Source organism: Eleginops maclovinus, chromosome 4 (assembly GCF_036324505.1).
Source record: "Eleginops maclovinus isolate JMC-PN-2008 ecotype Puerto Natales chromosome 4, JC_Emac_rtc_rv5, whole genome shotgun sequence".
Classification (NCBI taxonomy): domain Eukaryota; kingdom Metazoa; phylum Chordata; class Actinopteri; order Perciformes; family Eleginopidae; genus Eleginops; species Eleginops maclovinus.
Genome location: NC_086352.1, coordinates 8,904,801 through 8,924,787, shown reverse-complemented (window position 1 = coordinate 8,924,787; position 19,987 = coordinate 8,904,801). Strand labels below are relative to the sequence as shown.

The window sequence follows — 19,987 nt, the reverse complement described above, 5'->3', positions numbered from 1 at the left end:
ACGCTTTGTCCAATCAAGAGGAAGTGCAAATTCCACGTGCATTTCTTGTGCAATTTATGTCAAAATCAAGGTATTAACACAAAATCATGTAGTGCATTTCGCATCAATTCCCTGTAAACGCCTGCAAACAAATCTCATCAACACGAAAAGTACGTGTCCAATCAAAGAACAGTTGCAATTATCCCTGAATAATCCAAGTTATTATCATTTAGGATTAGTCGACATTTAAGTCAAACTCAGGTACCACCACACTTAGCCCCTACTTGTACCTGTGGTGTATTTCACTCGTGTGTTTGTGTCCCTCTCAGGCCCAGGCTCGCTGCCACCGGATCGGTCAGAACAAGGCGGTGAAGGTGTACCGTCTGATCACCAGGAACTCGTACGAGCGGGAGATGTTTGATCGCGCCAGCCTCAAGCTGGGTCTGGACAAAGCGGTGCTGCAGAGCATGAGCGGTCGCGATAACAGCCTGGGAGGAGGCACCGGGGGAGGGGTGAGTTTGAGAGTCGTCCAAATGGTCTGGGAATAGAAATAAGGGAATTAAATCATGGAGTTGTGTAAATTATGGGGGTGGTGGATTTTTACAATCATTATCAAATGATTCCACACGCGAGCGGGGATGGAGAAAGGCACGGTGCTAATCATAGAGCCGTTTTCACACAAGGTTTGTTTCGTGACAGCTTATTAATGATCCTGTCCCTCTTCTATACCTCATGTCACAATGAATATTTAACCAACTTTTAGATGTAAATGTGCAACTCCCCGTTTTCTAAAAATAGCCAAAAAGAGACCAAGCCTTTCTTCTAATTGTCTCTTCAATCATGATAACAGTCGCGAGTGACATCAGAGGATCACTGCTACAGATGGCAGATAACAACAAGATGCCGAGCAGAGAGAAAGCACTCGTTACAAACCCTAAAACTTGAAGCACATTCTTCAAAATACCCACTTGAGGTGTAACTGATCCTATTAGAGTCTAATCTTTTGTGAGGGAGTGTGTCAGCGTGTTTGAAGTGTGTAGGTGGATGTTTTGCCACATTTTGCTTCCTCTGAGAATTATTAAACCTATGAGAGATTTTAGCAGGTCTCCACATCTGGTCTGGCTGCCACATATTTGCATAAAAAACATCTGCTGAGGTCGGATACATGGCTGCTATCGGTGTGTTTGAGCATGTGTTGTGCATTAAACAGCTTTTGTAGAAGTTCTTGAGAAATGACGAGGTTTTGCTGGTGTTTGGTTGCATTATATTCCATTCATATTGTTTAATTTTGAACCTCAAGTCCCTCCTATATTCAGTTTGCCCTTAATCTTTGTTTGTAAAGTGTTGAAAAGAAAAGTGCTGAATTTTGCACATTAAAAATGCACATATTTTATTCCAATTTTAATTGCATTTCTACGGGTACACCCATATTTCAGTGTAAATATTGGTATATTTTAATTGTTATTATAGTTATATTATAATAGTTTTTTATCACAGTATCAATTTTTGTTATGTATGTACATGTAAGCACCATAACACCAAGTCAAATTCCTCGTATGTTTTAACCTACTTGGCAATAAACCTGATTCTGATTCTGATTGTGACCCTGGATATCTCTCTTCTGTGCCCCCCCCCACCCCAGGCCCCTCAGCAGCAGCAGCAGCTGTCTAAGAAGGAGATCGAGGATCTGCTGCGACGGGGTGCTTACGGAGCCATCATGGACGAGGAGGATGAAGGGGCCAAATTCTGTGAGGAGGACATCGATCAGATCCTCCAGCGCCGCACAAAGACCATCACCATCGAGTCTGAGGGCCGAGGATCCACCTTTGCTAAGGTGAGAGGAAAAGGATAAAAATGTAAACTTGATCAGCTGTTCTTCCTTGGCTGATTACGGGGACATTTAGCAGTTAACAGTCTGTTCAGCAGGAGCAGCTGCTGATGCATACGGGGAATGGCAAATATGATTATGGTTTAATATGATTCTCATGTCTGCTTTCAGGCTAGTTTTGTGGCGTCTGGAAACCGCACAGACATCTCTCTGGATGACCCCAACTTCTGGGACAAATGGGCCAAAAAGGCTGACGTAGATATGGAAATGGCCAACGGCAGAGTATGTACTTCACCGTAAATTATACAATATACAGAGCATGATTAGGCTGTATCTCACACAGCTGGACACCCAGTACAGTCTCAGCCCTCCTTGATGGCGCTTTGCTTGATATTTTGTTTGGCCTTCCTTCCCTCGCTACAGAACAGCCTGGTGATCGACACCCCTCGCGTCAGAAAGCAGACGAGGCCGTTCAGCGCCACCAAGGATGAGCTGGCCGAGCTCTCGGAGGGCAACAGCGACAGCGACGACTCCAAACCCAAACTCAGGCGAAACCACGACCGCCTCAACAGCTACGGGCGCACAGAGTGCTTCAGAGTGGAGAAGAACCTGCTGGTTTACGGGTAAACAGGATTCAAATAGACATTCAATCATAGAGACTGTGTTCATGTTGTCCTTTGAAAAAGCTGCTACGTTTCAATACGTGTTTCCCGGTATTGTCCTCAAGTAGCATAGCTTGACGAAGTGATGCTTTTTTATCTGAGCCCACATGTCTTACATTTTGCTGTCAAGGTGGGGCAGGTGGAAGGATATCCTCAACCACGGTCGCTTTAAGAAGCAGCTGACAGAGAGGGATGTGGAGTCCATTTGCAGGGCCCTGCTGTCTTACTGCCTGGTCCATTACCGTGGAGATGACAAAATCAAAAGCTTCATGTGGGACCTGATTGCCCCCAGCGAGGACGGGCGCACTAAGGAGCTGCAGAATCACCTGGGTGAGTCTCAGGACTTGCAGCCTACATTTAAACCACCCCTGGCATCACAAAAGATAGCAGAGATTTATACTAAGCGGGATTACGGAAAGGCCTCCTCTTGTTCCTCTAGGTCTGTCTGCTCCAGTCCCGCGGGGCAGGAAGGGGAAGAAGATGAAGATCCAGTCCAGCTCTTTTGACATCCACAAAGCCGAGTGGCTCAGGAAACACAACCCAGAGCACATGCTGCAGGACGACGGCTACAAGAAGCACCTCAAGCACCACTGCAACAAGTAGGTGTTTCCTTATTGTTGTACAGAAAAATGTGCTGGTTTATTGTTTGAACAAGGTATGAAGTGTGTGTACCTCTTAAGGGACTTTAGATAAAATGAGCTACGAGCTAAATCTGACATAAAGCAAAGCAATATTAAGAATTAAGTAAATGTTTGAAGCTGAAACTTTCCTACGGTTCAGTTAACATCAAGTATGGCACCAAATGAAATTGTATTACTACATTGCCAACTGTATGACAACAACCAAATGATACAATATTCCAATCTATAAAATATAAAAACTCTAACACTACTTTATAAAATAGTGTTATTATATCAGACACACTTTAAATATCGTATTTTAATGCTTTTAACCTGCTCACATGTTGAATAAATGCTCTATGATTGGTTTGATTTATCTCTTGTGGGGGTGTGTGTGTGTTCCTGTGTCTGTTTTTAAACCCTACATGCTGTTATAGCAACTGGCAATGGGTCGTTATTGTCTTCTAGTACATATTGTTTCAGTTTAATTTTAGCTGAATAAGAGCCTGACGTGTTTGAAGATACAATTTCTACACGGCTCAAATCTGAACTGTGACACCTCCAAGCCACAGTGATTCTGAGGCACTATTGGAGGCGACAGTCGACAGATTCATTAACGGACATGCATCCCATTGCCACCAGCTGACTGATACGATGCTTCATGAGACTCCAGCCGTTCTAATGGCCGTCATAGATCTCTCTTATTTACAGGGGGAAAAAAAGATGGCTTCTATCAAAACACGGGCCGCTGAGATGTAAAGCCGAGTAGCTGGCTGCTTGTTTTTAAAAGAGGGGCTTGTGTCCGCGGCGCTTGTGTCCGCAGAGCGCTGCAGCGTCCATAGAAAGTTCTCCATTGTTCCCCTGCCCAGTTGTGCTGAATCCAGGGATTGTCTGATATGTGACACGCCAGGCAAACGGGGACACGCAGGCAGCAGGGTTTGCTGACTTGTGTGTTTTTCACTCTGAGGACCTGGAATGTGGCTGATTCCGAGGGGAGGGTGTTAGGGTTCACTGCCCTTCTTAACGGGACCGTAAATGTAAATGACTCCTACACAGGAAGAGACACTAAAAGAGGCCGATAGTTTCCAGAAGTTTTAAAAGACAAACGCGATTTTGTCTTATCATCATGTTTTGAATTCCTTGGTTTTAAAGCACATTTTGTGCTTTCCACTGTGTAAATATCACATATCTTTGACTTGTTACTGTATTTAAAATGTGAAAATATGCTTTTAACATGGATTCAAACACTCAAAAGCTTTGTTTTGCTCCCCCTACAATAAAACATCCACTATACTTAACATAAAGGATAAAAAACCTGCCGGAATTTAGTGAAATAATTCAAGTTAGTTGCTGGATAAAGGAAAATATCAACATGTTAAAAAGCACAAGAGGAAATAAAATGTAAAACTAGGTACTGTTTAGTAAATGACATACTTTATACTGTAATAATATAAAAAATAAGGACTATTAACCGATGCCAGATGAACACACAGTAATTGAATGGTGACACTTCACTGAGCTCAGGACCTCAAACTTCTTACGGTCTGTTGGATAAAACTGTCCCTCAGTCTGGTGGTTTTGGAGTGGAGGTCACAGTCTTGAGAAGGCACATTAAGATCTCATGTGCTTTGATTCGGTATAACTTCTGTGACTCTGGTTTCCTGTGAACAGACCATGATGGATTCTTTTCATGCCACACATCGTGTCATGCATTCTTGGCTTACTTGCTTCAGAATGACAGTGTATGAACTGACTCTCTGAAGGAACCACATCACACACATACACACACACACACACACACACACACACACACAGTGAGTAACAAAGCAGAGTGATGAAGGGCTGCGCTGACAGGCGGAGGAAGCAGCGGCTGCTCCTGGGCGGCTCCGCGCTGGAGGATGGAGGGTGGAGGAGGAGGGGGGAAAAAAGGGGAGGAAGTTCAACACTTTGATTTACCAGAGCTACAAGTCCAGACTGGTCACCGCAAACATCCATCACTCTGGCAGACTCACACACCCCAGAGCCCTGTGGTCTTTTCCCGTCCTGTCAGTGAGTCAGGGAAGGATTTGGGGCTCATTTATAACAATATTTAGCCAAATTACTGCATTAAAAAAGATGGAGGTGCCTGGCATGGTGGAAGTCCACAGGAGAGCAGCCTGGGCAGAAAAACAGGCCACAGATTAGCATTATATGATCAGGATCCTGCATATAGAAGCTTAGCAAATGTGTCTGAGCGGGGTAAATATTACAGAAGGTGGGAGGTAGATGAGAATCTATGACCTCTGGTAAATGACAGGATATGGAGCAGCCTGAAATATTAAAATGTCTGACAAAATGGCATCAGGTTTGAGATCATTTGTGTTTAAAAGGAAAGATTGTACGTCTTCAGAGAGGATTTTTTCGTAGTTTTGACCCCAAAGATTACAGACATAAGTTGGTGGATGCATGTTGTGAATCGTATTGGAGATGATAAAGAAAAAAGCAGTCTGTAAAGAGAGTTGTTTTCCTTCTTAATTATACATTCACCTTTTTGAGATATCAGAAGTTTGGCAACAGTTGTGCTGCTCCACTGGTGTGCTACTAATGGGGAACATTCATAATTGTGCTTATCTACTCTGGTTTGATTAAGCATTTTTAATTGTGGTGTTGTAAGGGCTTGATTCAGGAAAGCTACATGTGCCAATTTCCCCTCGCTCTGGCATGATCGGAGGAGAATACTGTATTTCCTCTGAGATGAAACCATTCTGTTAAGAGTAATTGTAGGACAGATAATAACTCCACAGCTATAGCAATGCCCCACAGAGAGGCTTGCTCTAACGCCAGGAATCCTTAAAACCTCCACATTTTGCCAGAATTACAAGACGGGATTGAAAAATCATTCTGCGTTTAGACAAAATGATTACACGGCAGGCTTTATACATTAAGCGAAAGACGTTACGGCCTGGCACGCCACAGCTCCCACCACTTCGCTGTGTCTTCGTTTCAAAGCCCGCCCGCCTGTGATGTGTGATCATGCATCACGGAGCTAATGTCTCCCCGGTGAGTCAGCCTCTCGCTACCTTGTCAGCCTCCACTTCCCAGCCTTCATCTGCTGCCAGAGCACGACCACATGACGACCGGAGAGAGAGATGGCTGTCTGTTCACTCGGGTCCTCGGAGCCTTTCGGTGGAGCCACCCACTCTCTGTGTGGTCTATACATCATTATGAGCAAAAAAACAATACATCAAATGAATTAATGATGTGTTTATTTGCTCTTTCTAAGGAGTTACAGCTGTACACACAAAGAAAAGCCTCAACTCAGACAGACGTATTTGCAAAAATGCAGTAGTTTGTGTGAAACGACATGACGACACAGAACAAATTTAGGATTCCAGCTGAATTGTCACACATTTGTGTGGGTGGGTGGGTGGGTGTGTGTGGGTTCTGCTCGCTCAGCATTTGTGCCGGCTTTGTTGTGACCACTGGGTTTTCTGTGTGCAGGGTGCTGCTCAGGGTCAGAATGCTCTACTACCTGAAACAGGAGGTGATCGGAAGCCAGGCCCAGAGGGTTTTAGACGGCGAGGACTCCAGGTGAGCGGACAAACACTTTCTGATGTGTGTTTTTATCATTCATAGCTTTTTTACTACAACTTCTAACTGCTTAAGATACATTAAACCAACATAATGCGATAAATATGATCTTAAACTTACTTACCTAGTTTGGTTGTAGAGTCCCTGATCAGCTCAAATGATATAAAAGCTGATTACATGCTTTCCACAGAAGGTCAGATTGATTTAGCAGATTTTCTACCGAGGTGATTTAGCTGCCTGGTAGATTTTTCTCCTCGAGTGGAGTGTGATCATTAGCATATGGTATCAACCTGTTGAAGGAAGAATCCTCTAATGAAACCAAATGAATAAGGAGGTTGTAGAGCTCCACCTGCTGGTGAAAGACAGGCAGGTCTTCTATTGCACGGCACTGTGGAAAATAGTTGATCAATACTGCTTTAAATAAGAAATCACCATAGAAAGTTAAAGGAAGCTGCATGTTTGTGTTTTTCACAATAAAAGCCCTTCATTTGAAGCTGTTTTATTTGACCTCATGAACAGTCAGAAGGGCACATTATTACACAAGACGATAATTGGATTAAATCAACAAAGATTCCACCATCTAATATCTGTTTGAATCTCTTCCCCCTCCCCCGTCTTTAGTGAGATAAAGATCTGGGTGCCTGACCCTGACCACTCAGAGCTGCCGGCCTTGTGGTGGGACGCCATTGCTGACAAGTGTCTGCTGCTGGGTGTCTATAAGCATGGTGAGAAACCTCAGCTCTTATGTTTGTTTATTTCAATATCTAGAAATTAGAAACGTGTGCTCTTAATAGGACATTGGGCCAGACTAGCCTCTACCGAAGTGTCTTTACAGAGGGGGGTATAGTCTGATGTAAAACACAGTATTTAAAGCTCTACTAAGTTATTAATACAACTGTTGATGTTGGCGCCACATCTTTTCAGTGTCTATATTTTTCCATTGATAGCAGGGTAATGTGGGAAAGCATGCAGCTTGTGTGTGTTGCCTGCTCCCTATCTAAGGGTACAGTCAAACTGTCAATATAAGTTTCTTTTCCTATGCTCTATCCTCGACCCCTCACAGGTTTAAGGAATAGTGGATAGGAGGATTCAAGAGGATTTAGGAAATAATTGGGCTTCAAGAGAATCAGACTGCACTCTCAATATCCGACGTGTTTATGATGCTCCAGCGGACGTTATTAATGAGCGTCTGCTGTGGGGAAACTACAGTTCTCTGTACACGACTACTGAAAGCACACCTACTTTACACCAGGCTCTCTGATGGTGTTTTATGCTCTATGAACGTGGACAACAGAGAGACACATGTTCTATATTAGGTTGTAAAAAGGGAAGTGAAAACTGAGGCCTCTGACAAATACTGTGAAATGTGGACTTTATGTAAACATCTCAAGTTAAAAAGCAACGTTCATATTTCTCCTTTTGATGAATGTAAAACTGAACGTTCCAAACACAGCACTTTGGCAAGTCACGGTATAAGTTTTAAATTGCTTAATAAGCACCGTGACTTTCATGATACGCATTCCTCGTCACGATCGGTCGTTTCCGTGAACGGCCGAATGTTGTGACACGGTAAAAGTAGTGGCCGCATTGTGGGACCGTATTTTGTCCTTTCCTTTCGTAAAGGAAGGTCCAGTGTTTCCTAAGCTAAAGGAGGTTATAAAGAAAGTTTCAGAGCTCCTTTCCTATCATCTAGAGAATTCGAACAGCTCTCATCATGGCGGCCACTGAGGTACTTCCGGGTCGTTAGGAACCTTCCTAAGCTAAACAGCCTATTCGACCGCAACCTAAGAGTTTCCATGCGTTATCCTTTGCTAACCTTTTTGTATTTGCTTACCCTCCCTTCGTCTCCCAGGTTATGAGAAGTACAACACTCTGCGTGCGGACCCCACTCTGTGCTACCTAGAGCGTGTGGGACGACCGGATGAGAAGGCCATCGCTGCCGAACAGAGAGGCAACGACTTCATGGACGGGTCGGCACAAACATTATGTGGACTTGTCTTTAGTGTGCATGTCTTTAGATATTTTAAAGAGTGTGTCAGCTGTAAAATGACAGACTTTATCTGTGTGTGTGTGTGCTGTGTGTAGGGATGTGGATGACCCAGAGTACAAGCCTGCCCCTGCCCTGCTGAAGGACGACATGGAGGTAAGGTCACGTGACCCACAGCTGCATGCTGGTCCTCTGATAAAGCATACAAAGCTAACCGGTCAGGGAAACTAGGACCTCTGTGTGTCTGAGCTTGATTTTGATTCATTATTATAATCCATCAGTGAGGTAACACACTGTTTGCGTACGTTCTGTCCTTCTGTAATCACAACGTCCTCTCACGCAGGATGACGCCTCTTCTCCTGGAGATCTCGTTGTCACTGACAGTGCCGGAGGTGAGTATTAGATACTTGTAATCCACAGTGGATTATCTTTGCTGTGGGGAAAATAAATACTGGCTTCCCACAAGCGGGGGGAATCTGGGAAGTTGTGAAATTTGAAGTTAGGCAAGATAGGTTTATTTATAAAGCACGTTTCGTCAACATGGAAAACAAGTGCAAGTATTCAGAATGCAAAAGAAACATTTTATAATTTCATTTTTAATCAATTTGAAAAATGTGTAATTAAAACAAGCTAAAATAAGACTTTTGTAAAATACAAGAATACAAATTACAGTGCATTGTAAATTATATGATTCAATGATTAAGAGTAAAAGGAGTCAGAATCATAAATCCTTTATTCGTCCAATAGCAGGTACATTTTAATTGTTACACCATAGGGGACGGTGCAGATAAAAGGAAAATATAAGACATTTTAAATTGGAAACGCATCTTAATTAATTAAATAAAAAGAGTAGAAAAATCAGTAGCTGGATTCGAAAAGTTAGTAATATAAATGATTAAATGCAGTAGTTTTTCAATACAGTGCAGTCTTAGGTAGGAAGGAAGAACATGCATGCCTATCAAAACATTCAGTAAGCTCCTGTTATCTACAAGTTACTATTACCAATGAAGATGAAGTCCAGGAAAAACATAAATGAAAGTATCTAAGGTACAACAAGTTTACTTGTGTAACCATTTCCTGATGCAGTCTGTACTTTGTATGTTAAACATTCAAGAAAAAAGCACATTTTCTAAGGAATTCTAAATATTTGTTTTGCCTCTGATCAGATGCAGTTCCAGTGACAGGGAGTCAGACTTCCTATTGGCCCTCGCCCTCAGTGCTGACTGCCAGGCTGAGGCGACTCATCACAGCCTCTCAGCGCTTCACCAAGAGCCGGCAGATCCTCCAGATCCACCAGACGCAGATTCCGTCTCCGTCCACCATGATGCTGTCCGCTCCCCTCTGCCCGCTGCCCCCCACACTCAACGACACCCTCAACCCCAAGATGGTCGCTAAGATCGAACGGCAACAAAGGTCAGGAGTGAGACGCTGTTTCATTGAGATATCAAATGCATTGTGTACAGAGTGTCCTAACAGGGTACATGTTTCTCTCTCCAGATGGACGAGGCGAGAAGAGGCCGACTTCTACCGTGTGGTCTCAACTTTCGGAGTCGTTTTCGACCCGAGCCTCGGCCGCTTCGACTGGACCAAGTTCAGAGCCATGGCTCGGCTGCACAAGAAGACTGACGAGAGCCTGCAGAAATACCTGTGTGCTTTTACCGCCATGTGCCGGAGGGTGTGTCGCCTGCCACCCAAAGAGGGAGGTAAGGGGTCCTCTTGAGTACTCACACATGTACACACTGAGAAACTGTTAGTCTTTTTGCACAGCTTGGGTTTAGAAGTCTGGACATTTAGACAACCACATTTCATTTTTACGTTCCCTACAGAAGTTCTGTCACCGTGAGCTAGAGGTGCAACAATTAGTGGACTTATCTATTTGTAGATTGAGAAAAAAAAGGGATCATCCTGTTTCCCTCAGTTTTATATCATATTATACTTAATGTCTTTGGGTTTTAGATGCATACAAAACAAGACATTTAAAGACCTTAGGAAGGAACCTTTTTAGGAAGCTGGATTGACTAATGGCTTTATGAATCATAAAATAATGAATTTAAAAGTGAATTATTAATGTTGTTTCAGCCCTACACTGTGCTGTATCTATTGAATAATGCTCAGTCCACTTCTCAAAGTGTATTTTAGAAACTAATGAATTACTTATTTTGAACGTTGGATAAGTTATGATCTGCCTCATGTCTGTATTTAAAATCAGGTTGCTGTGGAAAAGACATATTAGGGTGTTTTATGTATTTCTACCTAATGTACCATGCCCTGAGTGACTTGTACTGCCTGACCCACACTCCGGCTGTAAATGATTTAATTCTGGAGAGAGGTCGGTAGCACCTTATTAACAAGCTGGCTCAGCAGTACTAAAGCAGAGGGGCTGATAAGGTTAATCATTAGCTGGAAAACAAACAGAGTGATGTTTAAACTCACTCCAGGTCGGTGGGTTGTACCTGTAGAGCAGCCTTCATTTCCTCTCACACACTCACATCTGCTCCTCCGTCTACTCTTCCAGACGCTGCGGTGGAGCCATCTCTGAACATCCAGCCCATCACAGAGGAGCGAGCGTCCCGCACCCTCTACCGGGTGGAGCTGCTGCGCCAGGTGAGGGAACAAGTCCTTCGCCACGAGCTGCTTTACGAGCGCCTGCTGCTGTGCCAGATGAGCTCCGACCTGCCCGTCTGGTGGGAGGCTGGAACCCACGACCGGGACCTGCTCATCGGAGCCGCCAAGCACGGAGTCAGCCGCACAGATTACCACATCCTGAGGGACCCCGAGCTCAGCTTCATGGCCGCACAGCGCAACTACAGCCAGACAAAGACTGCTCAGCAGCACTCGCGCACGCCCACCCCGCTGCTACACCCTCAGTGCCAGGCCAGCAGCTCCACGTTGACGGGCTCCCCGCTGCCTCCTCCGACCCACAGAGATGCAGAGGTCGGTGGGGTCGTACCCAAAGTGGAGCCAGCCTCGGAGGGGGAGGAGGCCCAGGAAAAGCAGGGGGAGGGTTGGAGCCCGACTCGAGCACCGGCTACTCCCACCGGTCTGGAGGAGAAGCCGCTGTGTGAGCTGGAGGCGGCGCGCACCAAACCCCTCACCCCCAACTCTTCCGAGAGGAAACCCAAGAAGTCCAAGAAGAGCCGCAGGGAGGCCAAGCGTGGCTCGGAGTCCGACTCAGACGGCTCCTCCTCCAGCTCTTCGTCGCACTCCTCTTCCACCTCCTCATCGTCCTCTTCTTCCACGTCACATTCCGGGTCCAGCTCTTCGTCCTCTTCGTCGTCCTGCTCCTCTGGCTCCTCGTCTTCATCGTCCTCCTCCTCGTCGTCTTCTGATGACAGCGACAGTGAGGGAGAGGAAGGGAAGAAGAAAGGTGAGGAACCCAGGAGTATTGTAGATTTAGTTTTGAGGAAAGACATATTTCACAAAATGACTTAACTGATAGATTAAACAAACAAACAATCTGAATCTGGTTTTGTTCTTTGGCCCATTGGGACGTGAGGGCAGTCTTAAATAACACCTGCACAGAATCATGCACACTTAAATGTTTACGGTGTGTGTCTAACGTCTGTCTCTGTGTCCTCAGTGCCTGCAGCAGCCATCGTGAAGGGCTTTGACGAGGACAGCGTGGCGTCACTGAGCACGATGCAGGACGAAACCCAGGACACTCACACAGCTGAGAACGGCATCGCCAACAACTCCTCACATCCCTTCCAGGGAGGAGGGTACATGCTCGCTGCATCCTACTGGCCAAAGGTGAACCACTGCAATCCAGTTACTAATGCATGACCAACACAGCATCAGGTCAAGTGTTGAGTTAACTGGGAAATGATGGAAGTGATTGCCCTGGTGATGCAACACTTTTAACGTGCTAATGTTTATTCAGGATCGTGTCATCATCAACCGCCTGGACAGCATCTGCCAGGCGGTGCTGAAGGGCAAATGGCCGGGAACGCGCCGGGTGTACGAGCCCGGAGGCGCCGTGGCCTCCTTCTACACCACCAAGCTGCTGGACAATGCCAACAGCCTGTGCGAGGACCCCTCCGCTTCACCACAGGGGTCAAAGGTGACCAAGCATGTTGCAGAAAACAAGGAGTTCTCAGTAAAACTCAACGATGTATGTTGATTTCGCCCTTCCTCCCTCACCTCCCCTCCGCTTCGCCTAACCGTAGGACCCTGCCGCTGCCATGGCCGCACTCAGCATGTTTCTCTGGGTTTCTTTTCTTCTTCTTTCCTTTGGGTATGATTAGTGGTTTTTACTGCCTGGCAGGATAACAGATTAATTTAATAGCAGCCTTCCTCTCTTTTCCCACACACTCAATTTGAATCGGGCTCTGGGGCTGTGATTACACGAGCACAAATCAGTCAGTCATGAGAATATAACAAGGTTGAGTGTGCAGCCTCTTTAGACTGAAGGAGTCTTGCTTCTAATCTTATTGAAATGGAGGCTGTGGCTGTGGGTGTGCTCTAATACGCTTCCAGGCAACGTGGCTGTTGACTCTGCAGGCCTGACATGCTTCCACTTATTCCTTGCTTGTGTGTTGCTTTTTGATCAGGGTCTTTTTCCAACATGTTCCACAGACCCTGCTGCTTGTTACCTTCGAAACCTGTAAATGCTGACGGCAGCTTTCTGTTTGGCATGGCTTCCCACTACAGTACCAACTATGAATAGACTTTACTGCCTTTACACTGCCCTGCGTGTGTCAATACTACTAACAAAAAACAACTGACGAACATGTGCTTTGCTGTAAGAAATTCTCATCATTTATATAATTAATCACATACATGGAAATGGAAAGCTAACTAGTGACTTTGATATAAACCCCTTAAATGACTGGACACACGGGCAGAGAACAGCTAGTTTCTCCTTGCATATCGCTCTTTGTTTTCCCTGTCACTATAAATCTTCCTAGACCTATCCAACACCTTCTATTCTCTGTGTGTTCAGCAGGAAGGAGGTCTGAAGTTGACCTTCCAGAAACAAGGTCTACCTCTGAAGAGGCCCCTGGAGTCGGAGGAGGGCCCCCAGGCCCAGCAGCAGTACCTGGCGCGGCTTCAAGAGCTGCAGAGCGCCTCGGACACCGGACTGGCCGACATCACCAAGCCTCAGTGCAGCTTCCAGAGCAGTGCGTTTATTCAAAATTCATATTGTCGAGGCAGGGCTGACTCTACCTGCCCAGTAACACCAATAGGTGGCAGCAGAGTTTAGATTAATGAGACGGCAAAGACATACACCGTCTTCTGCAGACCTACTGGTTCTGTTTACACAAATATATTTATCTCAAACTTTCATACAAAGAATCTTACCGTTGAGGTTATGGTCTTCCAAAGCTGTTCATTTACTTCTGAATGTGTGTCTACAATTTCCAATGACAACTCAAAGCTTCATTACTTCAGTTTGACCACAGAACTTGACCCAGTAGTCCTCAGCTAACACGGTTCCTCTCCTGCAGCTCCTCCATGTCTGCCTGGTCAGATGAGGCTGAACGGAGCACTGGACGGCCAGCCGGTGGTGAAGAGGCGGAGGGGGAGGAGGAAGAACGTGGAGGGCATGGACCTGCTCCTCATGAACAGGAGCAGAGTCCCTGCTGTTCCAGATCAGGTGAGCCGTCTCAGTAGCTTGTACGCCACCACACATGTATAGTTGCTTATGGTATAATATAGTTATTGATAGCTAGAGTGTGCTGCTCCAACTCTGTTCTGTGCTCTCGTATCTCCAGTTGCCTCCAGGATGGGGGGGTATTGGTCAGGTGGGCATGGCTGTGGCTCCACTGCCGGGCTTCAGCCAGAGCTCCAGCCAGGCCCCCGCAGACACTGACACCAGGGTGCCCGTCATCAACCTAAAAGATGGCACCCGGCTGGCAGGGGAAGACGCCCCCCGGAGGAAAGATCTGGAACAGTGGCTGATGGAGCACCCTGGCTTTGTGGCCGACACAGGAGCCTTCATCCCGGTGATTTTAATTTCTCATATAACATATTTATAAAGAATCTATTCACACAAAAACACGAGAAACCAATTTAATGGATGTATAGGAACTAGGGATGCATCGGCCGATGTTAGCCCTATTTACCATAATCGGCACATCGGTCAAATAAGGTGACATCACCGATGGCAGTCGCCGATGTTTATGTTTTGCTACGTGACCGGGAGAAGTCGCATCAGTGTTGTTATTTTAAAATCTGACGGACCAAATCTTAAATCAGGGCATCATTTTGAAGGATTATATCAGTGACTGTAGGTCTGCCGTAACTTTAAAGTCATTCGGAGGGGGGGTCGTCTCCTCTCCTCTGTGAGGAGCTGCTGCTGCCCACTGCATGCTGCAGGACTTCTGCCCCTTGTAGCGGGTGTCTGCAGGATCGGTAAATTAAATCCATCATTCTGTTCTTGAGAGGCAGTCATTTATATTTGTGACTTTTTTTTTTGCTGCTACTCCCGTTAACTTCCAGAAAGCTCTCTCTCGCTCTTATGCATGCATGTATCCCCCACTCTCTCTCTTAAATGGACACGCTGCCTTATGCTATTACAGTTTAAATAGTAAAACATCGGCAAGACTGTTATTCTTAACATCGGCATCGGCCGACATTTTCGCAATCGGTGCATCCCTAATAGGAACCAATTGCTGTACAGAATATGGCTTTCAGACATGTAGTTACCAAGTCCACTCAGTCAGCTTGTGCAGACAGGTGACTGCAGTCAGACATGTGCTGTGGCCATGACCATGTCTCCATGTCTCATGTCTCATGTCTCGTGTCTCGTGTGCAGGGGGTAAATAAGATGCCAATGCAGTTCCACTTCCAGGACGGTCGGCCCAAACAGAAGAGGCACCGCTGCAGGAACCCAAACAAGATCGATGTGAACAGTCTGACCGGAGAGGAAGGGTCCAGATCATCAACAGGAGGAATGCACGCAAGGTGTGTGTGGTACTGTTTTTGGGTTAAAGCTCATACAAGTTTTCCCCTCTCAGTATTGAATTTTCTCACTATAACAAAATCTGATTCTGCTAATGATTGGGCCTTTTTGACAACTCTGTAAAAGATATTGTTTGTCCAAATATGTATCTTGCCCATTGTGAACATGTGTTCGTGTTTCTGTGATCGCTCCTTCTGTAGGTGGGTGGAGCCTTTGCTCCTCCTCTGAAGGATCTCTGCCGGTTCCTTCAGGAGAACCCCGAGTACGGAGTCCCACCTGAATGGGCCGATGTCGTCAAACAGTCGGTGAGTTCCTCACTCACAAACTTCCACTGGACTTTGATCTGTCAGAGAAGGTGTTTTTAACAGTTTGTTGTAATGCGGGGAGTTAAACATTCAGTATTATCATAACTCCACAGAAATAAATCCTTTAGAAGGTGTAATTTAATGCTAGTATTGATCTGGAAGCTATAGTTTATGGTGTTCCCAATATTTTAACTGCATGAAGGTAGGCTACAGTGTCAACAATAAAAATATAACTAAATGGTTGCAGGGCTGTAGTTTTAGACTGCTTCAGTTGAGCTAGGTGGAGCTAGAAAGTGAGCAATGTATATGCGTCCTCACATCAGTTATTACATGTACTGTAAATGGCAGTGAAGCATCCTCTTCAGCTGTGCTGTGAACCTCTGCTCACCCTGCATATATCCTCCCTGTTCCTCCAGGGTTACCTCCCAGAGAGCATGTTTGACAGGATCCTGACGGGACCCATCGTTCCTGAGGAGGTGAGCCGGCGTGGACGTCGACCCAAGAACCCTCTGGCCAAGGCGGCAGCGGCGGCGGCTTCAGCCCCCAACCCAGCAGCCTCCGCCCTGGGTCTGAACCCCTTGCTGGCCAACGGCCTGCTCTCCGGGATGGACCTGAGCAGCCTGCAGGCCTTCCAGCAGAACCTGCAGAGCCTGCAGTCTCTGCAGCTCACCGCCGGCCTCATGGGGCTGCCGTCCGACGCCAGCAACCTGGCCGCCAGTAACCTAGCAGCCATGTTTCCCATGATGCTCTCTGGTATGGCCGGATTGCCGAACCTGATTGGCATGAGCAGCCTGCTGGGGAAGCCCGCTCAGGAGGGCGCGGGAGGCTTCGAGGAGAAGACAAAGGGAAGCAGCAGCGGTGCAGCAGGAGAGCCGTCTGCCTCTAAAGCCCCCCCCCACACCTCAGAGCCCAAAGGAGAAAGGACAGAGGGCTCAAACTCGACTCCTTCTTCCACTTCCAGCTCCTCTTCCTCCGCCCCACAAAGTGCTTCAGCTGCCTCTTCACTGTCTCTCAACCCCTTGTTACTCTCCAGTATGCTTTACCCAGGGATGCTTCTCACTCCAGGCCTTAACCCCCCCACACAGCCGCAGAGCTCCAACTCTGACCCCCCCCACCCTCCTGCTCCTCTTCCTCCTGCAGGCTCTTCACAGGAGATCGCTCAGCTAGCGGCAGAGAGGGACGCAGAGGACGATGACGAGGCATTAGAAGACGATGATGAAGAAGAAGATGACTCAGCAGAACAGAAGGAGAACAGTGGTCCTGACGGTTCGGGGAAAGCTGAGTCATCTTCCTCCGAGTCTGGGAGCTCCTCTTCATCGGATGATTCAGACTCCAGTGATTAGGACTGATCCTATGAATATAATTATAAATTTATTTATGTATCGCCTAGAAATGTACACATATATTCACATATATATGGATTTTCCAGCACTTATGTTGCGATTTCTTTACATGTAAATACAAGAACTAACAAAAACGTTGTGTAATAAAGACCACAAAAACCTTTTAAAAAAACAGTAAAACTGACTTAAAAAGAACTGAAATAAAATGTCAGTGTTTGTTCACAAGGTACAGTCTTGTTTTGAGACATTTTGCATGTCAGACTGTAGTAGATCTCTGAACTCTGTGAACCTGTACCACACTTATGTACAATTGCAACAAAAAAACGGCATTATTGTAATTATGTCAGGATTTAATTTTATTAAAAAAGTGAAACTACATCAACATGCTCGTTGAGCTGTACTATTAATATATTTTGATTGTTTGGGGCCGGGGGGAACGAGACTTGACAAACACTTTCTCTTGTAAATAGTCGGTACTTTTACAGGTTCGTTGACACTTATGCTTTGCAGATCATACGTTGGATATGTCAGCAATAACTTGGGCAGCTAATGAATGTCACTGAAGCTGTAGATTCTGTCTGCCATGTTCCACCCAGTGCACAAATCACTCACCTGTCACTCATATCACGTCGACTTCATTTCTGTATTAGTCCACATCCTGTTTGGAAACCTGAAGCTCGCTCTTTGCGCTTCACTTTGGGGAAATCTACGGAAGTATTATGTTTGCAGTCCGCAAAAATCTATCATAATGGATCGTAATTACTCAGCGAGATTTCAGTTTTCTCATCTAATTTTAGAAACATGTCCAAGGTGCACTTTAGCTACTGACAGCAGGTGCACACACACTCACTCGCACACGCGTTAATTTTGACTTTAGTGTCAGTCTGATAAAGCTGTGGGACGGAAAACAACCTTTTACTGTGTGCCAAAAACTGCCCTGTGACCCTCGGAGGTCCTCATTTAGTTTCTCTTTTGAAAGAATTCAGGATTATTAATGACGAGGAGGTTATTACTACCACCCTGGCATATTTGGCTGCATCTTACCTCAACTGTTCAAATGGTCTGGCTTCACTGTGCAGATGTGCATGGGTGTGTGTTGTTGCTGTCCCTGTAGAGAACATAATGTCCTTGTTTCTGCTGGAATGTGTTTGTCAGAGGCTGTGTTTTTTTACTGAGAGCTTCCACTGTGTTTTCCGTGGTTTAACTCCTCACCCGGTATCTCCCGCTTCCATCACTTCCAGTCTGAATGTCGTGTATTAAGGAGGGGCCTTGCAAAGCTAATGACCCGTAGAAACACTTCTAACATTAGACATTTGGAGGACAGACCTTGGATTCTGTGCACCGAAACGTACAAGGCACAAGCACAAACGGCTAAAACCCCTCTCTGAGATTGAGTATTATCCTTGCGTGCCAGACGGGTCCGCTTCAGGAAGGGCTCGGTAAAAGCAGCTGGGAGTCTGCAGCTTCTCCGTGTGTGTGTCACTTTGTCTCAGATTGTGTTCTGCTGATGAACGGAGCTTCAGCTAGATGTAGAAGTGCCCTTATCCTGTACCTCACGCTCGCATTCACCTACCGTCTGACAAACACATCCGTGCTCCACGCTCGTTTCCTCCATCGTCCCTGCACACGTTCAACCAGGATACACACAAACACTGGAGTTCACTCAAAAGCCGAAGTACCTTTTTGTAAATCCTCTGCTTGCTCTAGGACTGCTGTTACACAGCGGACTGTTAGACACAAGTTTCAAAAACATTTCTGAAGTGAGGCTTTTGTTTGGCCTGGGTACAACAGAGCCCCCCTGAATTAACTCAGTCTGTTCCACTCTTCAGTATTGCTGTAGCATAGTTCTGTAGTGGCTGAAACCACAAGCTGCCCCTCGACTCAAGACTTGTATTAATTTCTAATGTTGCTTTCAAGTGATTTCCTTGTATGCCTGTTATATATATACATATATATAGACCTCGTCATGGGTTTTTGCTTGCAATGCAATTTCTTTTTTTTATATTATTACTAACAGTACAGTATTTTTCTATGTCTGAGCAACTGAACTTAAACACGCCACTGTCATTTTGTAAATCTGCACCTCTGCTTTCTTTAAACTCGTAGTGCCCTTATGCAAACACCCAGCCATTGTTATTCTGCTGTAGGTGGTCTATTTCCTTTCTGTTGCCCCACAGTGATGGCTTAATGGAGTGTGCAGAGCCCGTTTAGGACACCTAAAAGTGGTCGACATAAGATTAGACCTTTCGCTTGTTTTTATTTTTAGGTCGTACTGTACAAGGACTCCCGAAGCACTGCTAGTGCTAGAGACAAACGTAGAATCTGCGTTAAACACGAGTAACAAAATGACCAATATGCAAGAGGAATGACAGAACACACTACTGCTGTACAGGGGGGTATTTCTGTTTCATACATGTAATCACTGAAATGGCAAAACTAGCATCGTTGGTTTTGTATTTTTGCTTTCAAGCTTGATAATATCCTAAATGTCACTCTGGTCAGTTTTTGTCTTTTTGTTTTCTTTCATTGGACAGTTGTAATATTTGCAAGTTTTGGTCTGTGTATTCAGAATAATTCTTTATGTAGTGCAGGAAAACACGTCTTAAAATTCATTTGTAATTTATTGGATTACTTTCTATGAAGTTCTATAGAGGAAATTGAGGTTTAATTATTTTTATTAAACATATTCTTCTGACTATCAATTAAGTGTGCTTGTTGCTTTGTGTGGGGGCCTTCTTTGAGAAATCAGGAACAGTATGGGAACTCTCCTCACATGTGTACACTGTATT

General features: G+C 45.5%; 1 protein-coding gene across 1 annotated transcript in view; it reads left to right on the top strand.

Moving 5' to 3' along the window:
* Positions 1 to 19,900, top strand: part of chd9 (chromodomain helicase DNA binding protein 9) — a 69,103-nt gene extending 49,203 nt beyond the window's left edge. The window contains 23 exon segments of the mRNA XM_063881053.1: positions 309 to 491; positions 1,622 to 1,813; positions 1,979 to 2,089; positions 2,231 to 2,430; positions 2,600 to 2,799; positions 2,909 to 3,068; positions 6,570 to 6,659; positions 7,281 to 7,384; positions 8,512 to 8,629; positions 8,745 to 8,802; positions 8,990 to 9,038; positions 9,813 to 10,059; positions 10,144 to 10,349; positions 11,162 to 12,013; positions 12,227 to 12,396; positions 12,527 to 12,757; positions 13,589 to 13,766; positions 14,094 to 14,242; positions 14,361 to 14,591; positions 15,404 to 15,512; positions 15,515 to 15,552; positions 15,751 to 15,855; positions 16,272 to 19,900. Of these exon segments, the coding sequence (XP_063737123.1) occupies positions 309 to 491; positions 1,622 to 1,813; positions 1,979 to 2,089; positions 2,231 to 2,430; positions 2,600 to 2,799; positions 2,909 to 3,068; positions 6,570 to 6,659; positions 7,281 to 7,384; positions 8,512 to 8,629; positions 8,745 to 8,802; positions 8,990 to 9,038; positions 9,813 to 10,059; positions 10,144 to 10,349; positions 11,162 to 12,013; positions 12,227 to 12,396; positions 12,527 to 12,757; positions 13,589 to 13,766; positions 14,094 to 14,242; positions 14,361 to 14,591; positions 15,404 to 15,512; positions 15,515 to 15,552; positions 15,751 to 15,855; positions 16,272 to 17,198 (4,908 nt within the window). The 3' untranslated portion in view covers positions 17,199 to 19,900.
* Positions 19,901 to 19,987: the final 87 nt, after the last annotated feature.